General features: G+C 43.2%; 2 protein-coding genes across 3 annotated transcripts in view; one reads left to right on the plus strand and one right to left on the minus strand.

The window, feature by feature from the left end:
- Positions 1-6981: 6981 nt before the first annotated feature.
- Trmt5 (tRNA methyltransferase 5) lies at positions 6982-13461 on the minus strand. Of its 2 annotated transcripts, none has more exons than XM_028789410.1 (5): positions 13374-13461; positions 11183-11835; positions 9221-9345; positions 7548-8199; positions 6982-7189 (listed from the first exon to the last, which is right to left on the minus strand). In XM_028789410.1, exons 1-5 carry the CDS (start codon positions 13376-13378, stop codon positions 7107-7109), a joined length of 1518 nt encoding a protein of 505 aa, XP_028645243.1. In that variant the 5' UTR covers positions 13379-13461; the 3' UTR covers positions 6982-7106. The 2 variants fall into 2 exon arrangements, with proteins under 2 accessions (XP_028645243.1, XP_028645250.1); XM_028789417.1 differs by lacking the exon at positions 13374-13461 and adding an exon at positions 13161-13244.
- A 149-nt stretch (positions 13462-13610) lies between these two features.
- Slc38a6 (solute carrier family 38 member 6) overlaps positions 13611-19465 on the plus strand; it is a 57212-nt gene continuing 51357 nt past the window's right edge. Inside the window, exons 1-3 of the mRNA XM_028789632.1 lie at positions 13611-13723; positions 15147-15277; positions 18949-19022. Of these exons, the coding sequence (XP_028645465.1) occupies positions 13616-13723; positions 15147-15277; positions 18949-19022 (313 nt within the window). The 5' untranslated portion in view covers positions 13611-13615. The remainder of the gene's footprint in view (positions 13724-15146; positions 15278-18948; positions 19023-19465) is intronic.

The raw sequence follows: 19465 nt of genomic DNA on the forward strand, positions 1-19465 counted from the left end.
CATTTTGTGTGCATGTGGTTTTTTTTTCTTCTTCTTCTTATAGTGTTTTTCTGGTACGTATTTCCAAATGCCTTTTTTATTATAACACTCAGTGTTATTATCCAAGTCTCTATTTTCCTCATAAAACTTATTTTTCTAATGTTTTATGAATAGTGGTCCAGACAAGTGCATATGTTTCATCCTAGCAGCAGGCTGTGTCAAGAAAAGCCCGACCTGTGATGTGGCCCTTCCTCGGCAGTAAGAGTCTCGGGGACTGTTTTGAGCTGTGCAAAGTGAGGCAAACCTAATACTGTTCCCAGCTGTGAGCCACACTCATGACAAACCAGAGCACAGCATTAACCTGCTTTAATGGCAGATTCAAAGACGTGAACTAATAAAACTTAATACATCAATGGCACCTTTCACTGCCAATGTGAGCTTATTTTATGATGAGATGTTGAGACTGGAAAAGGTACCATGTAAGTGAAATTTCTCTGCATAAATTATAGACTGATGTAGTTTTCCACCAAAGCTTCAAGGGGTTTTACTGTGCTCGTGGTTTTGTTTAGTTTGGGTGTGGGTTGGACAGATGCATGAGCATCCCAGCTTGTGTGAGTCTGTCACATAAGCCCCTGGGTATGGAACATAGGCCTTTCCAGGAAATTAAAGGATTGTCTATCAAACTTCTGTCACAACAGATGGTAATTTTATGGGCATAGAGTTAAATGAATCAAGTCTTTGGTTCTGTTAGCATTAATAGTCATATGTAACAATACCATCGTTACTGAGTGCAGATCCATTTCAATGCATCTTGTGGAACCAAACTTCTTTGCTAGAAGTCACAATACTTCTCATCTTTGATAAATGAGAAAAACAAGAAGTTGAATAAGCCAAGATTATATATGTAAATTAGTAAAAAACTAAAATTAGATCAAGTTACTTCTTAATCCAAATCCATTCTGGAGTGAGCATGTCATCTTCCTCATATTCGGTTTTTGCTAATTGATAGTTCATGCCTTTATGTCCGATCTATAAATCTGATGAAGAAGTGATGACAATGAACCTTTGGTAGGGCTTTGCTGCACTCATGTGCAGAAATCACAGAAATACCTACAGTTCATGAACTAATTAATAAAACTCAAGCTTTGCTTTGCATTGACTTAGAAATCTTTACCTGACTCTGTTAGGTTAAATGAAATGGAGAAAGAGCATATCTATAAATGGGAAAATGGGAATATTCTAAACTTGTACTTCTTTCTCACCCTCCCAGTGATGTCCTCCTAGAGACAAAATGTGTAAGTCTTTCATCTACGTAAGTATCTGCGCTGTCACACTAGTACAGTAATAGCCATTGTATGACTTTTGTGCCAGGTAATGTGTTGCATGCTTCCTATGTTCTCTAATCCTTACAAACCATCCTGTTATCATCTCCCCTGTTCTAGCAGATAGAGGTGTACAGTAACTTGCCAGGAGCAGATAGAGTTGTACAATAACTTAAAAGTATCAGAGCCACAATTCAAGCCCAAGTGACAAGGCTCCAGAGGCCATGCCAAAGCCAGGTCTTGGAAATCCCATTTCAGAAAGACCACCAGGAAGTTTTACAGAGCAAGGGTCTAACCCTGTGGGATATAATAATGTTCAATAGATGATCTCATTGATATCCTGAGAGTTCTCAAATTCATTACATAGAAAATGACTTGCTTTTAGCAAACAGTCATGGTCTGGAATAAACACCCATCACAGAATGCACTAGTGGTGGCCTTCAGTCACGTGACTCAGTAAGGGTCTCCTAGTTGAAACACTGTCTATCAGTGAGCATCCCAGCTCAGATTTTTCTACTGGATTCATCAACAATCCGTGTTCTAGGAATCGTCGGTTAAGGTTAGGGTGGCCCTGGACTTAAGTCATCCGTTCAGTACTTAAACTCTACATGAGAGAGGAGGGAGCAGCTCAGCATTTATAAAAGCATCTAAGTATTCTTCATTTATACTCATATTGTTTATATTACAGGATGACTACATGGAGACCATTCTTGCCCCTTTTATAGAGTGAATAACCTCCATCATTTGTGCCTCATAACTTGTATCAGTGTATATGACTTGGGTTGTTTCAGAACAAATTGTGTATAGATGCTTTTAGATGAAGAAAAACAGGGTCTTAGCTCATCACTTCCCTGTGCTTGTTTTACCTACACTCTCACTTACCACATCCCTGTGCTTCACACCACTGATTACCAATGAAAGACTCCTCCAAGGGGACCCAGCAAGGAGGCGACACCAAAGACACTCCAGAGACCGTCTTGCTGCAATTACATAAGTCAGGTCCTTTATATACGAAGCTTCCGGTCGATACGTGCCTCACACAGGAGGAGTTATCGACGCTGAGACCTAGTAGCTTAGGGTTTATATAGGCAAAGGCTGGGGGGAGAGAGAGGGTTGTGGGTAATCACACACAATTGGTTGTTTCAAATGTCTGTAATGTGTGTAAGCAGATCCCAGGCAGAGGTTTGACAAATCTCACGAGAATAGTCTCTGGTCCCTGTGGCCTTGGGACACAGTGTGAATGTTTATCTGAGCCAACAGACCATCTGGCTGAATTTAATTCGCAAGTCCTTGGGACCTCTGGTGGGAGTTTTTCTAGAGGAGGCTAAGTCAGACACCACGGGAACAGATTCTCGGAACACTCAATTGACCTTTGTTTCTCTAGCTCTGCATCCCCTGTGACAGCCTTGGGTTAGCAAGCTAGCTGACCTGCAATTCTTAACTATTTGTATTAGTGAATTAAGGCTTCCTGTATACTATTTAACTAGCTTAAAAAAAATCCCTTTTCACCTTCACTAGTTTACCTTTGCCTGCCAAGCTTCTGAAACGGGTAATGTTCTAGATCAGAGGTCACTTAGTAGATATTTTAGGCCTTTCAGGCCAAGTAACAAACTTAAAAGCACTATGTGATACCTACATCATGAGATTAAGCAACTTGCCATAATTTTATTGATAAAAGTCAAGATGTAATTGCGCACAATTTTTATGATAATGTCTGCAATTGAGTTCTGGTTGTTTATTTAATAGTCAAATTCTGCCAAGTACTCGTCTCAATCCATAAACATATGATATCACATATGATTGTTAGTTTTCATTGTCGTCAGCTTGACAACCTAGAATCAAATCACCTTGGAAGAATGTCAGTCTGTCTATGTTGAGTTGGCCTGTGGGCATGTTTGTGGCGGGAAGGAAGTCCCAGCCTGCTGTGGGCTGCACCATTGCCAAGGTAGGCGTCCTGAGCTAAGTGAAGCAAGCCATCAGGGTGAGTGTGAGTGAGTATACATATGCATTAACTTCTGCTCTGATGGAGGATGTGTCAGCTAGCTACTTGAAGTTCCTGCCCTGACTTCTTCACAGTGATACATTGTGTTCTCAAAGTGTTAGCTGAAATAAACCCTTCTCCCTGACGTTGCTTTCTGTCATAGCAACGGAAGTGAAACTAGAACATTAACCAAGCATATTCATAACTTGGAAGACATTTAAAAGTATATTTTAATTCTTTGAGAAATTCATATAATACATTTTGATCATATTTACCTCGTTACTCTTCCCAGACCCACTTCCCGCCTCCTCACCCCTCCCAAGTTTGTATCTTTTGTGATAACATACCACATCCAGTTTGTGTTAGCCATATATTCCTGGGTGTGGTATCGTCCACTGGAGCATGATTGACATACCAGGGGGCTCATCCCTTAAAAGCCACTCTCTCCCAGAAGCTACCCATGTCAGTAGCTCCTTGGCTAGGGATGGGACCTACTATGCTACCCCTTGTCTTAGGATGTTTACTACCTTTATCTTGTATAAGCAGACACACATGCTATGAGCTTATGAGTGCAGTGGGCCTGTCATTTTCAGAGCACTTTCTGAAGCTCTAGTCCCTTCTGATCTCTGGCTCTTAAAATCTTCTTGCTCCCTCTTCTATGATGGTTCCTGAGCCTTGTGGTGGTGATGATACTGATGTCCTCTTTATGGCTGAGCGTCTAGTGTGAGGTTCTGTAGCAGGATATTTATTCTGCTACATTGTACTTGCAGTGGGGCTTTGTGATTAGGTAGTTGAAGAGGAGGTGGAACTGGGGGAAGAGAGGAAGAGGAGGGGAGAAAAAGCGGAAGGGGAGGGGAAAAAGAGAGGAAGGGGAGGAGGGAGGAGCCATGGAGAACCACGGATGGGTCAACAGCTGTCCTGGGTAGCAACTTCTATAAAAGATAGATAGAAAGTTAGATATTGGGTAACAACTCTAGTTGTGTGGGCATCTAGTTGTGTGATTGAGCATTTCTAAATATATAAATCCTATAGATAGCCATTAAGCTTTAAGAGTCTCATTTCTACTGGGTACTGCGAGGATGGCAGATATTGTCTGGGGTTCAGCCGAGCTTTGTGGATGCAACATGGTGGATTGTCAGAGCCATCCCTCGACACTGGCGTCTTGTGGATGCCAAGGCCTATGCATCTAGCTAGCCGGAGCCCAGGTCAGAGCCGAGGAGCAGCGGGAACATGGTGGCAGCAAGGGAATTGAGATTTTTTTTTTTTTTTCTGTTTTGACTGAGCAAAACACTGCTATGTTCACTATTGGGCCTTCAGCAGGTGGTAGCAGTCTCAGGCCACACAGTAAGAGGATTAGAGCAGGTACTGCATCTCTCCCATGCACGGGGAGAAAGGGGAACCAGGGACTGGAGCTATCAAAGGAAGACATCCTGGAAAAGGAGAGGCAGTTCCCCATTGGCTCCTTTGATATGGTATGGAGTGCAGAGCCATCTAGGTCACAATGGCTGGCACAGGACACTGGCATCCTCGCTGTGGTCACAGTTGTGGACATCCCAGCGGATGTGAGAGCACAGTAGCAAGGTGCTCTCATCTCCTCGGCATTTGACATTGTCCAAGAGGATTGGGCCTCAGCCTGGGGCAAAGTGGGCCTCGCCTGGGGCTGCCAGAGCCTGGCCACATCCCAGCTGACGGCACAGGACAATGGCTGCCTGTAGGTCCCAGGCATCATCGCAAACAGTGCCCCATTGTTGACCTAGGAAAAGTTCTACGCGCCCCTCACATCGGTGGGTTCCACTGGCCAGACGGAGGTGCCCATCTCTGGGCAGAGGACTGGGCATTCAGGTGGTCTCAGAACCATCCTGTTGGAGTCCCAGTTCCTCTGGGCCTGCGCACAGTGCTCCAGCGTCTTCGTGATGGCCGCAGTTGTGCTGGCCCCAGCCCAGATGGAAGCAATCGCTGAGGCGAGCCTCTGTACCGGTGCAGCTTTTCTTCCCTGAGGCCCAGGCTGCCGTGGTGAACCACATGGTATCCCTGGAAGGCAGGGCACCAACTCCTGTAGCTTGATTCCCGATTTCAATTCCTTCATGTGGGCTCTCAATTCCCCAGACTGGGTACCGTTTTCTAAATGTCACACCAACAAGGATCTGCTTTAGTTACCATCCATTACACAAAGAAACTTTTGTGCTGATTATCTGGGTATAGAGATTGGCGTTTAGAGGACGTTTGATGTCTGTTTAGCAGAATAATAGTAGGTTTACCCCTTGATACCGGTGAATTCCCTAATTCTGGTTCTTAGACATATAGTGCCAAGTAAGCCTTTTCCTCCTATGGAGCAGGCCTTAACCCCAGTCGAAAAGTTGTTAGTTACCCCATTAGCATTCATGTCACCATCACCTTTTGAGCGTATCTTACCAGCCTGCTCGTTATTGTTTCCTTCTGAGTCAAACTATTGACATGGCCCCCACACCTACAACAGCCCAGGCCGCATCATCTGGTGCTATGAAAGGCAGTCAGCAGGAGAAGCTTCCTGCCATCAGCTACATTCCTCCATGTCTCAAGACAAAATGAGGGGCTATCTCTAGCAATAGTCTTATCATTGAGTTCTGGTCAGCAAAGGCAAAGCCTCTACTTTTTAGGAGTCTCTAGCACACCTCTGATTAACAACTTGAGGGGAGGCGTCCCACACCTGGTACTGCAATTTTATTTGGCAACCCTGGCTTCTGGGAGGAGTAGGAAGGCATTTCTGAGAGGATTAGCTTACTTTCCTCATATTTGTCATTACAGAGCACATGAATAGGTTCTAACTTTATTGGTAGAAGTGCCTTAACTTCAGTAAACAGTTTATTAAGGAAGCATTCCCTTGGCATTTGCACCAATACCCCCAAAATACAGAGCTTCAAAGAAAGCTACTGCTAATTTGTGTGAGGATAGAAATGTTTTAATTTAAAAAAAAAGTTTTAATTTTTGATAGAGTGAAGTGTATAAAATAGGATATTTTGATTCAAATGTCAGTTGTATGAATGATTCCACTCCGGCTGTTTTACATTAAAGGTGTCTTCATACTCTAGACCAGTATGTCCAGACTTGGCCTGGAAGATGTCATTTTTTTTATGCCTCAGCTACATGATTTAATTTTGAATTACTTTTACAGAGAAGTTATATAATTACATTCTTATACTAATAACTATAATGTAGTTAAATGTCTTCCAGGTTAAGCAGAATAGAATTACTCTGTCTTCAACAACTATCTTTCCAAGAGATAGACACTGTTAAAAGTACATTTATCTAATAAAAATAGAAATAACTTGAATTATAAAATCCTTACATAGTTTTCTAAGTTTATTAATTTGTTCACTTATTTTGTGCATGTGTATGCATGAGAACTTTGGTGCATATATGAGATCAGAAGAAAGCTTTCAGGAATTTCTTCTTTTCCACGTTGGTTCCAGGGCAAGCTCAGGCCATCAGTCTTGGCAGCGAGTACCTTTACCCAGTGAGCCGCCACCTGACTGGCCCGTCCCAATTCTGTTTTAAAATTATGCCAAATCATAGTGGTGCACGCCTGAGATTCCAACAGCGGGGAGGCCGAAGCAGGAGGGCCGAGTGCCAAGCCCTGAGTTACACAGATCCTGCCACAAAAATAATAAAGAAAAAGGAAAGGAAAAGCAGATGGAGACATAAACCAGTCTATACCCAAGATAGGTTCATCTTATTTTAGTTCATAAGGGCTTATAACAAATAATCTGGGAGTTAAAGTTTACAATATCTTATACATTGTACTTCTTTACATAAAGTCTGCTGGGGAGATGGAGAAAACATTTCAACTAAGAATCCGATGCGATCTGTGGTTCTCCTGAGAAGGGATTACCTGTCTTCTGCCGTTTAAGAGGTGGCTCTTGGTCATTCTCTGTAACAAATTCAGAAAACCCATTTTAGAGCATTTTTAACAGTTGCATACACTTTTTTAGAAAAGATTTTAAGATTTGCTTTTATTCATTCAACTTAATGAATATTGCTATGGATTTATTGTTTTAACAAAATAAGCCTTCTATTCGACTAAACCACATACCTTGCTAAAAGTTCTAAACTATTCTACACTAAGTGGCAAGGGAGTCACAAACAAAATGATTGGAACTAGTTTGATTTCCCCACTTACAAATGTACACACCTAAGAACACGAGCGCATACGTGCACACACACACACACACACACTCACAAGCCATGTTAAGGGTAGCATACTCCACATTTCATTGTGAAGAACTCACGTGGCCTGAGGGCTTGGCTCCTGTAGAGTGTAGCGGCGGGAATCTGGAAGGTGACACACAGCATCTCCTTGTTAGGGGCCACATTCCTTACAAGGTGAACTGAGCTCCTGGCCTCCAAGGAAACGCCCAGCGCAGCTTCCGCCCGCTGCCGAGCATCCTTAGCAGGGTCACTATCTTTGGAGAAGCAGTAACAGTGCACTGTGGGGAGGAGCTCCGTGCTGCATGGCTGCCCATCCAAAAGTGATCTGAAAACACTGAGAAACTCTATGGCCTTTGCTGGCAAGTTCATGACAATGTGGACAGAGGGTTTTGCTTCAGTTGACAGTCCTAGCTGAAGCATTAACTCTTCTCTGACTGGCCCTTGGAGGAAGTCTTTTCCATCCATGTTAAAGACTTTCACTTTCTGGTCAACTTTATTCAGCTTACAATTGTGCAACAGCCATTTATGGGACTCAGGATTGAGATCATTGGCAAACACCGTGCAGTTTTTCCTTGCGGCTGGAATGGCAAAGGGCCCAACCCCAGCAAAAACATCAAACAAGACATCTCCAGGGTTGAGAAGTTCAGTGATCCGGCCGTGTTCAGTAGAGAGACGAGGATTCCAGTAGACTTTAGAGAAATCAAACTCATATGTGTAGTTGTTTTCTCGAACCTACAAAGGGTATCATGTTTTTAGTTAATCTTACTGGATTTTAAATCTGTCCACAGAAACCGGATAGGTTATGTACACATGAGTGCATACATGTATCATGGGAGCAAGTAACTTCATTTAAAAACATTTTGATTAGAATCCTGGTGTTTATACCATTTCTGGGGCCAGTAAGTATCTTGCATTCACCTTTTTCCATGAGAAAAGCCAGCTCTCCAAAGTCAAACAGTTGTTCACATTTTAAAGGGTCTTAAAGCTGATTCCAATTCACATAAGGAATTTTGCAGAAAGGCCAACTAACTGGCTTTCTGTCGCCATATAGAGAAAGAAAACAACAGGAACCATCTGAACCCTCCCCGCTGTAGAGCACTTCCACACAACAAGCAAGAGCCCTCCACAGCAAAAGGGAGACATGATCGAAGCATCATTAGAATTTGAGATATTCTATGTTTTTAGACAATTACTAAAATTTTGTACATTTCATGTCTATAAATTAGACATATCAAGCCCCTCATTTTATGAACAAAGAATCAAAGACCAGAAAGTTCCTAACTTATGAACAAAAAAATCAAAGACCAGAAAGTTCCTAACTTACACAAATCTGATGCATCTTTCTTCTGTTTCCTGGGGCCTTAATTTCATTTAGGTATATGTCTCCCCTCTGACTAAACAGGATGCTCAGGCCAGTGCTGGAAATGTTTAAGTTTCTGCCCTCAAAGTGTCCCAGGAATAACCTGGCAGGTGAAGTGTTTTAAGAACATTTTGCACACTGCTCCATGGCTTGTTCTGTCACTTAACTGTCCACGGGCAGTTTATTTCAATCCATAGGGAGCTAAAACTCTTTACTGAAGGACTGTTCCAATATATCACTTTAGTAGAATTCAACCAAATCCTCTTAGCGTCTCTGTGAAGATAGAGGTTGCTCAGAGTCACACACTACACTTCAACCACATTATGAATCTGCGCTGTCCTGATTCTAAGCATCAGTCCGGCTGTTCACTTGGAGTTGTAAACAGTGTGGTACCTTGGTCAGCATGTTCTCCTCTCCACACAGAACTTCCATTTGGAAATTTCGGTAAGTATTGTCAATGTTGCTGGTTTTATTTACTGCTGAGGTGATTCCTGGGTTTTTGTCAACCATAACTTGGCCTAAAAGGTGAAAATTCATGATTTAACATAAATGAATTACATTTTCTTTTGGTTTACAAATTAAAACTGTACTTGGTATGTATAACTCTGCCCATAATTCTAAAATCAAAGTACATACGGAAAATTTATGGATACCTTTAAAATTTTTTTTGAGAACTTGTGGTCTATTGTTTTCCACATTTTCCTTAACTATTCTAAAATAAAAGCAAAAGGGCTGACCATATGACACTGACAATGGAATGAGAAGCTATGACGATGCTCACAGCAAATGGCCTCAGAAACACTAGCAGAGAAAGTCATACGTTTGCTGGCTCCACAGCCAAGGGTTCTTTTGCTGTGGGTCTGAAGCAAATGCCTACAGTTTAGAAATGTGTGTCAGCAAGCAATGTTTGCAGCCGAGGACACGGGTTCTTCAGAGGCTGACCTAAATGAAAATGTTCTCCTACTTAAATTGATCTGTTAGTCAAACACTTACCATAGCAGAAAGGCACAAAGGCAATCATAGACATCAGAAATGACTTACTGTTACTGCATCTTTTGTCGACACTTGGAAATTTTATAGACATCTATGTTCTCATTTTATAAGGAAAGAACACCATCTTTAAGTTAGTAAAATGTACTGACTATAAATTCACTGAAATACAATGAGATTATCAGAATTCAGAATATGTAAAATAACCAATAGCCGCCTTATTGAGTTCTGCTTATCATACCTGAACTCAATTAAAACTTTTTGAAGCTATGAACCCTCTCCCCCAACTCCTCCCAACCACACCCTACCCCACTCAACTTTGTGTCCCACCTGTCAAGTCCAGTTTGTGCGGCCCATATACTCATGGATGGGTTCCCTTTCATTAACTTCTAAGATATAAAGGTTAGTTTTAAATGAAATTTTAAAACATTAGCAGCAATTCTATAGTTCCATAGGAAAGCCTTAGGGCTTTGGTCTTCCTTGGTAAGGCCACTGAGCCATGTCCCCAGATAGAAATGTCTCACTTTTAACCCTTGCACACCACCACCATTTTATGAGAAACAAAGTTTTGAGTCAGAGTAGCAGGTATTATGTGAAAGCCCACATCTGACCCTGAGCTGGGTCCCCACCTGCAGGTCACCACTGTGCAGTATTAATGTCTTCTGTCAATAAAAAGAGGAGGCAGAGTAGCGTTATCAAGTCTAATCGATGCAGAGCACTGAAAGCTACATTTTAAAGCTGGGAATAATTCTCACACATTTTGAAAATTACTGTATTAAAAAGTAACCTACAGAATGCATGTACAACAAATATTTATATAAAATGATTTTGATTATCCTTCCAGCCAAAGAATAAAGGCCTTGAGTTTCCCTGGAGCTACAATAGTAGGGTGTACATAGCAGTTTCTAAAAGGCTAGGAGTACTTTAAAAAGCGTTAAAGTGCTTAACATAAAGAAGCAGCTTAAGTAGCTAAATTACTAGTTAAGTCATTAGTATTGTATATTTGAAACACCAAATTTCAAAACCTCATACTGACCATTGTCCCAAAGGCCTAATGGCTTTTTGGACCAAAAGGATTTTGTTCAATATAACAAAGAGGTTAGGATGTGTGTGTTTGTGTGTGTGTATGTGCGTGTGTGTGTGTGTGTTTGTGTGTGTATGTAGAGGCCCAAAGTCTCTACCAACACTGTGACTACAAAGAAGATACTTCAAAATGCTTTTCAAAAAGGGGGAAGGTGCTTATGATTTGGTTTCAAATAAAAACTAACCTACCCTGCTTCTTTAAATTAGCATTTAAAAAAATAAGCACTAAAATTAGAATGTCATTTTTTTTCTAGAATATGAATCTGACTATAATCCACCTACCAATTAAATGCTTGAATGGCAGCTGATGATCCCGGAGATTCAGGTGTGCAATATGTCCAACCCTGCTGAATCCAGAGGTCACATCTTGACCCTCAGGAAGCACAGCTCTCAAAATCTCTTCTGACTTAAAATTTTCATATGTTAGTTCCAAGTTGTACTGGGCTAACTGTGGGCTGACATCAAGTTCTTTTAACACACTGAGTTCTGCTTTGTCAAAGGAATCAGCAGTAAGCATCCTGTAGGGATCCAACATGATCAGCCTACTGTCTTCGTCCTTAGGATCCTCGATCACCCGCTTTATGCCCGGGCGTTGCAGGGCTATTCTCCTGAGGGCTCGCATCAATCTGTTGATTACTTCTTTCTTTGCTTTAAGCACAGGAATGGACACTGTCTTTTTAAAAGCTGTTCTATCAAGTTCTGTCATTCCTCTAACACCAGAGGGTGGTGAAAATAAATCACTATCTCTCACGTCTGCTTCTATTTCTGGCATGGTTGAGAATCCTTGTCTTTGATCCAACCAAAAAATAGTAGTTGCTTTCGTAAGTCTCAGCACCAGTGTCTTCCTTGTCAGTGTAAACAATATTGGTTCACTGGGGAGACACCATTTTGCTTGCAGAAGTCGTCTTGAGAATCCAAATGGCTTCCATAAGATTCTAGGGAAAATATCAAAAACAAAAAAAAAAACCACCATCAAGCTACATGAGAGCACATTCACAGTGGCTTTTGAGAATGAAAATATAGTCTCTTTCTCTTTCAAGTCACTTGCCAAGGACTGACAAAAGGTTTGGAGGGCAAGGGAGGGCAGTCTCTCTTGCCCCGAATGGTCAGAATGATCATTGTCCCTGGAAAACAATACATTTGCATCTTCAGTCTATTTTCCCCTAGAACAGAAAGATTAGTGGGCTAGCAGCCTCCCTGTACCCAAAGAACTCTGCTCACAATTTCCTACAGAACACACAAAGGATAGGAAGTGTGAAAGGGGCATCTCTAAATGCAATGATCACTATATATAAAGCCACCAATGGCAGTATTTACTAGGATATTCTTGTGGGATCTTATTTTTACAGGTTGTTGTATCCAAAGCTGTGTTATGAAGTTTGTGAGCTAAGGGGTAGGTAGGCTAATCACCCCAAGTTATGTGGCTGCTCAGTGGCTCAGCAAGGCTTAAGTCCATTAAGGTCTTAAACGTAGCTCACAGGGAGAAAGCTTGCCTAGCACACATTAGGCCTTGGGGTCATCGCCAGCACCACACAGTATCAGGCATGGTGGTGCCTACCTGTAATGTCAGCATTAGGAAACAGAGGATTAGAAGTTCAAGGCCAGCCTGGCATGCATTTGAGACCAGTCCTCAAAAAAATCAAAAAATCTTGGTTAAGAATGACCTTAAAGCTGGGGGTACAGCTTAGTTGGAAGAGCATGTATCTAGAATGCACATGCTAATTCATGGGCTTTCAGCATGATATAACCTGGGCATGGTGGTGCAGGCACTCAGAAAGCAGGAGATCAGAAGTTAAGGTCATCCTCCAGGCTCGTCTGGACACGAGATTTGTCCCTTTCCACATGATCTCAGCATACTGTTAGGATGGCTTTCATACTGCACTGCTCTATGCCATGCCTATACCTAAAAGCTTTAGTATTTTGATAACAAAGCTTTACTGTGTTGTTTGAAGCACAGTACTAGTGATTCATTTCATCTTTTAAAATATCAAGTACATGGTAAAGGATCCTGTTACAGAACCCTACAATATAAACAATGAAGTTTAGGTTTACACTAGTATTTAATGAACTAGCACTGAGTGCTAGTTTACTGACACTGTGTAAATGTAGGTGTCCGTTTTCCACTTGTAAAATGTGGATAAAAACCATGAAAAGATTTTTGTGGTACTGGGAACTTAATCCTGGGCATTACTCATGCTAGCCAATCCTTCTACCACTGAGCTACACCAGTCCTCACCATACGTTTGACCAGCCCCCTTACCAAGGGCTCCGGCCTTGGCTTAGCGGCCGGTGGACAATGAGATGAATGGCCTGGTGGCCTTTTTGCTCTCCTTGGGCGAGAAAGGAGAGCACGGGTCCCACCGCAGTATCGTCGGGTCTTTTGCATCACCCAGGACACTACGGCCCCCTCACCAGCTGCAGCTTTCCAGGTCCACAGTCAGCCGAGGCTACCGGCTTAAGACCGAACCCTCACCTCATGCTCTGGTGCAGCTCGGAAATGGGTCTTCTACGGATGGTGACGTCATCACTGTTGGCCACAGAGGCCAAGTACGGTCGGACCCTTAAGGACTCGGAGCCTCTCTTCCGGGTCGCGATTTGCTACGGGATCCCGGAAGGGCCAAGCCCGTAGCTCCGCCCTTGAAGCCGCTCTGCCGAGGCGCTTAAGGCTAGGGGAAGCGGCTCGCTGATTTATTTAGCTGTTGGTCGCGGAGCACCATGCAGGCGTCCCGGGACAGCATCCAAACCGAGCCCGGCTGGTACGTCTCTGTCCAGCAGCCGGAGGAGGCGGTGGCTGCAGAAGAGTGGAGTCCGTTGCTAAGCAACGTAAGTGGGCTTCGCTGGCTACGCAGGGCTACTGCGCTTCGGCATCTTCCAGAGTTTGCAAGAAGAGTCTAGATCTGGAGGGAACTGACCCTGGGGTGGGGCCCGAACCACTGACCTCAGCCGAGTTTGGAATGTGGCAGCAGCATGGAGCACTCAGTCAATAGTCAGGCTTGGAACACTGGCTGGATGAGCCAGAGTTTTGTCACTCACCGCTGTTTTGTGTCTTTGTCGCCTCTGTTTTCTGTAGCCTTGTGAGGTCTTTGCAAGAACATCACAAGATGTTTCTTTTCTGGATCTAATCATGGGGAAAGGTGAGCTATATTTTAATGCAGAAGTCCCTGTAAGTAAAGATGAAGAGAGGTCTCTGGTAATGTGCACATAGTTCATCCTTAACCTAAAGCCGGTGTAGTGGGCTGTGTGTGCCCCGGGGGCCTCCGCACCTCCCTTGGATCCCGAATGTGCAGCCCAGGACCTTGGACATACTAGAAAAGCGCCCTAACTCAGAGCTATTTTCCAATCCTCGCTTTTTAACTGATTCCCTGGACTGTAACCGCTGATGATTTTGCTTATGTTATCCCTGTAAGTAATTTCTGATCATCCTTCTTGCTGGGAGGACTTAATTCATTAGGTATATAAATAAAAGATTAGTTTTGCAGTCCTAGTACTTGGGGAGGAAGCCTTACGGACAGAAGTTCCATGCTGACACTGGGATTTTTCAGGAAGCATGTGAGCCGAGGCCTGTTCCTTCTCTTGGTCTCCACCCTGTGCTTACCCTATCTTGATCTCTTGATGTCACATGGCTCTTACTGCAGCCGGCCTGGGCCCTGTACTGAAGGAGGTAGTTTTCCTGGAAGACAAGATCCTCGAGTTTTACCAGTGGGTCAAAATAAAGGGGAAGGAGCAAGTGTTGTGTCCAAATTTGCTTTCTCTTGGTGTGATAACAACTATGACGGAAAGCAACTTGGGAAGGGAAGGGTTTCTTTCATCTTACAGCTACCATCCATCTTGAGGGGAAGTCAGAGCTGGGATCTGGAGGCAGAAGCTGAAACGGAGGACATGGAGGACATAGTGACTTGCTCCTTCTGGCTCGCTCAGTTTTCTTTCCATCATCCTCAGGAAGGCCTGCTTAGGATGCTACCACCTAAAACAGGCTGTGTTGTTTCACAGCAGTCAGGAAAGTCCTCCCACCCCCAGGTTTGCCCACAGGCCAGTCTCTTGAGGGCATTCTCCCAGTTGGATTCCCTCTTCTCAAATGACTCGAGCCTGTGTTATGTGAACAGAAGAACTAAGGCACATCCTGGTTAGTTAGCGTTCACACAAATCCTCAAGTTTGTAGACGGGCTCCATGATTTGTCAGTGATGTCTCGACATACTTTAGCTTCCTCCTCCAGACGTCTAATGTGGTTAAATGGTGTGTTTACAGGAACCTCGCAGGCAGGGATCCCCGGGTGCTTCGTTTGGTCTCTCTGTCTTTAATGTGATGAACGCCATCATGGGAAGCGGCATTCTTGGCTTGGCTTATGTGATGGCTAATACGGGTATCCTTGGATTTAGGTGAGGCCTGTTTTCATATTTTATCATCACGCTTCCATTTTGATAAGGAATTTTGATTCCATAAGTTACCAGTCTACAGTTTCTAGTTGGATCATTTCTGAGGTTTTAGTGCTGTTTTGTTCCCCCTGTGCCTAACTAGTCTGTGGTTTGGAGGAATGTTATATTCAGTCATGCATTGTTTGAGAGGATGGGCATTCTTGTAGGAAACTCTGGAAGGGAACCCATGGCTCTAAAATAGATAGCATGGGCTTTATTTGAAACAGCACCTGCAAATCGGGACTCTGGTATAAGAATCAGAACCTGTTGGCTTATAGGCTGTAGTAGTTATAGGGCACAAAAAAGAAAGCAAAGGCCACTGAAAATATTTCCTTTCTGGCAGGTTGTTGCTAGGGGAAGCTTTGGAGATAAGGTAATCGGTTAGGATGTCTTGTGATAGATAAGCCATTCCTGGGGTCCATAGGGCACAGAGGGTAAGGATCTAGAAAAACAGGTTACTTTATTTTAGGAATTGTTATTGTTTAACCAAAAGGGGGGAGACAGCACCAAATGGATTAGTCATGGCTAATAGTTTCTGAAGTGTGGTACAATGCTGTTTCATTTTTGGGTGATCCTTATAGAGTATACCTAAACAAACCTAGATGTTGAAGCCTTCCACACATCTATACAGTATAGCCTATTGCTCCTAGGCTAAAATTTGCCTAATATAGTGTATTCCACATGCCAGTATAGTAAATGCTGTAGCAGTTGTAATATAATGGTATTCGTTTATCAAAACATGCAAAAGATTCAGTGAAAGAAGAAACCAGTTCCTGGATTGGACTGAGAGGAGCCAGAGAAGTAGTTTCAAAGGCCTTCTGTTTCATTTTTTAAAACTTTTTGATTCTTGTTATAATAGCCTTAAAAACAAACATATCATATACCGTATAAAACTTTTCTTTATGTCCTTATTCTATAAGCTTTTAAAATTTAATCTACTCTTATTTTTGTATTTTCCCTTTTCTAACTTTTTCTTTGAAACTAAGCCATAAGCACACCCACTCCCAAGAGCCAGGATCGTCGACATCAGTTTACACATCTTGACCCTGGGGAGGTGTTTAGGGAGCAGGACACACCTGAAGCTGCATTGCCTGTGACAAGAAAGCCTTTTCTGAAGCAGCTGAAGGACTGGTGCTGGTGGCTGGGAGGTAGAGACAGGAAGATCGGGAATCCAGGGTCTTCCTCAGCCGGGCAGTGGTGGCGCACGCCTTTAATCCCAGCACTTGGGAGGCAGAGGCAGGTGGATTTCTGAGTTCGAGGCCAGCCTGGTCTACAGAGTGAGTTCCAGGACAGCCAGGGCTACACAGAGAAACCCTGTCTCGAAAAACAAAACAAAACAAAAGCAAACAAACAAACAAAAAAAAACAGAAAACAAGACAAAAACAAGTTCAAGTGAGACCCTGCTTCGAAAAACAAACAAACCAACAGCAACAACAATTAAAAAGTATGCCCTAAAATCATGATTTTAAAAAATTCAGTATGATAGTATAATAAATAGAGGAACTAAGGGTTGCATTATTTATCCCTAGTGGATAGTCAGTGTTAGATGTAGAAGCATCTGCTGCACTTTATGTGACTGGCAGCGTAGTCTCCTTTCTCCAGCTTCACCATAAACATGAGTAACGTGTTCCCTGTGACAAGAGGACGGCCATGTTGTCGCTAAGGCTTCATTGTTAACCTCGATATCATTGTGTGGTACAGAGCTGGTGTTGATTTTTGTTAATCTAAAAATGTGGCTAATGGTTTTAAAAAAAAAACTTGATCCACAACCAATTTATAATTTTAAAAAAGTCTCTTATTCAGGCTTATTTGTGTCAGGTTGGCCAATGTGAATCAAAACTTATCAGTCATGCAAGTTAAAAGGAATTTTTTTAAGTGCAAATAAAATATCCTTCTCCTGTCTTCTGCTGTTAAATAAGACTTTTTTAACGACTAGAGCCCGGCATTATGTTCTGTGCCTATTTTCAAGAGTTGGTTATGGGCCAGTGTCTTAGTACTGTTCTATTGTTGTGACTACACACCATGACCAAGGCAGCTTATAGAAGAAAGCATTTAACTGGGGGCTTGCTCACAGTGTCAGAGGGCATTGTCATCATGCTGGGAAGTGTAGTGGGACTGTGGTAGGCTGCAGAGAGGCAGGCACTGGAGCAGAGGACGAGAGCCTACTTTCCTGATCCACCTACAGGAGGCACTGAACAGACATACCTCCTAACCCTTCCTGATTTGGTCACCAGCTGCTCATCAGGCCTTCAGTGAGCTTGGTGTGAGCCTGTGGGGCTGCTCTCCTGTATCCCTGGTGTGAGCCTGTGGGGGCGGGTCTCCTGTATCCCTGGTGTGAGCCTGTGGGGGCGGCTCTCCTGTGTCCCTGGTGTGAGCCTGTGGGGGCAGCTCTCCTGTATCCCTGGTGTGAGCCTGTGGGGGCGGGTCTCCTGTATCCCTGGTGTGAGCCTGTGGAGGCGGGTCTCCTGTATCCCAGCAAGTTACCCAGGCCGTTGTTGTCCACATAGCTTTGTATGTTTGTTGCTTTACTGCCATCGCTGGTTTTGTATTTTGCAAGTCTCCCTCTGTGCTCAGGCATGAAATCCTTTAGAACCAGATCTCTGAGCATCTAGCACCAGGTCCTAGTGCTTGTTTAGTCAATAGAGACCAACTTAAAATGCAAAGTCTCACTTCAGTTTTGCCCTTTGTTCTCAAATGTCTTAATAAGCAAAACCCACTTTTAAGTAGCCCACTTTGCTTTTGTTGTGGGATGTGCTCCCATGCTCAGCAATTTTAAAAACTATATGCAACATATTAGGCAACCCATAATCAGAGAGCCCTCCCCCCACCCCAAAAACTCTCTGAGAAAGTCACATTTTATATGCCGGAGTTTTCCATGCAGGTGTGTATCACTGACAGTGGGCCTGCTGTGTCAAATCAAATGTCCCCTTTGGTGTTGTCAGCCTGTAATTTTATGAGGTCTCTGATGTCAGTTTCCTGACTGCTTGCTACTTACCAGTAAGTATTAAGTGACTCACAAAGAGGATTTCTGTGCCTTTGGTATGGTGCACTGGGGACACTGGATTTGCTAGAAGCCTGTCCTGTAGGGATCTTCCTGAGAATTAGGCAGGAATTATTTATGCTGTTAGTTTTCATGGTGTTTACAAGGATGTTTAGATTGTGCTTTTAGAAATGTGTTAATTGCATTGTTTGAGGGTTGAGTTGGAAAGAGGTGTCTGCTCCATAGAGCCCAGGAATAGTCAGCTTGATATTACAGGTAAAGCCGTGGTTAAAGGGCCCACATCACTGGGAGGGGAGGGAGCTGGGGAAATGGGGCAGGAGGAAGTCAGCGAGACTTGGAACAGGGAAATTAGTCCTTAAAGGGGAAGACTTAGATCATTGGGTGCTGAACTGCAGTCAGCAGACAGTGCGAAGTGACGAACTTAGGTTTTAAGAAAAGTTTATTTCTTTCTGATTTCTCTTTTCATTTTAAAAGCACTTCATTTTGACTTAAGTACAACTTGGTAAATACAAAACAGTGATTTCTTTAATGTCTGTAGTTCTGCTACTCAGAGATAGTCTCTATGACTGTGAAGAAATTAAAGATCAGGAAAAAGCAAGATTGGGGAAACGTAACTGTGTTCTTTATATTTTAGCTTCCTGCTGCTGTCAGTTGCTCTCCTGGCTTCTTACTCAGTCCATCTCCTGCTTGCTATGTGCATCCACACAGGTGAGTAATACCAGCGTCTCGCTTGCCTGTCTCACCAGCCTCATGAGTTTTCACTTGCGTAAGAAGTGAATGTCTCCGATCTGATGTGTGAGAGTCAGGGTACAGCTCAGTGAAAGCATACGTATTTAGCAACCACAAACAAGGCCCTGGCTTGGCACCCCAGCACCACACACACCCCTAAAAGTCTAATTTCCAATGAGCATATGGTGATTGGGTTTGTTTTCTTGTGCTAAGGAAAAAAGCTAGCATTTTTTTGTTTTTTGTTTGTTTGTTTGTTTGTTTGTTTTTCTGAGACAGGCTTCCTTTGTGTAACCCTCGATGTAGGAACTGGCTCTGTAGACCAGACTGGCCTCAAACTCAGGCCCATCTGTCTCTGCCTCTGCCTCTCTGCCTCTCTGCCTCTCTGCCTCTCTGCCTCTCTGCCTCTCTGCCTCTCTGCCTCT

This window comes from Grammomys surdaster, unplaced genomic scaffold (genome assembly GCF_004785775.1).
Source record: "Grammomys surdaster isolate TR1022 unplaced genomic scaffold, NIH_TR_1.0 127, whole genome shotgun sequence".
Taxonomy (NCBI): Eukaryota; Metazoa; Chordata; class Mammalia; order Rodentia; family Muridae; genus Grammomys; species Grammomys surdaster.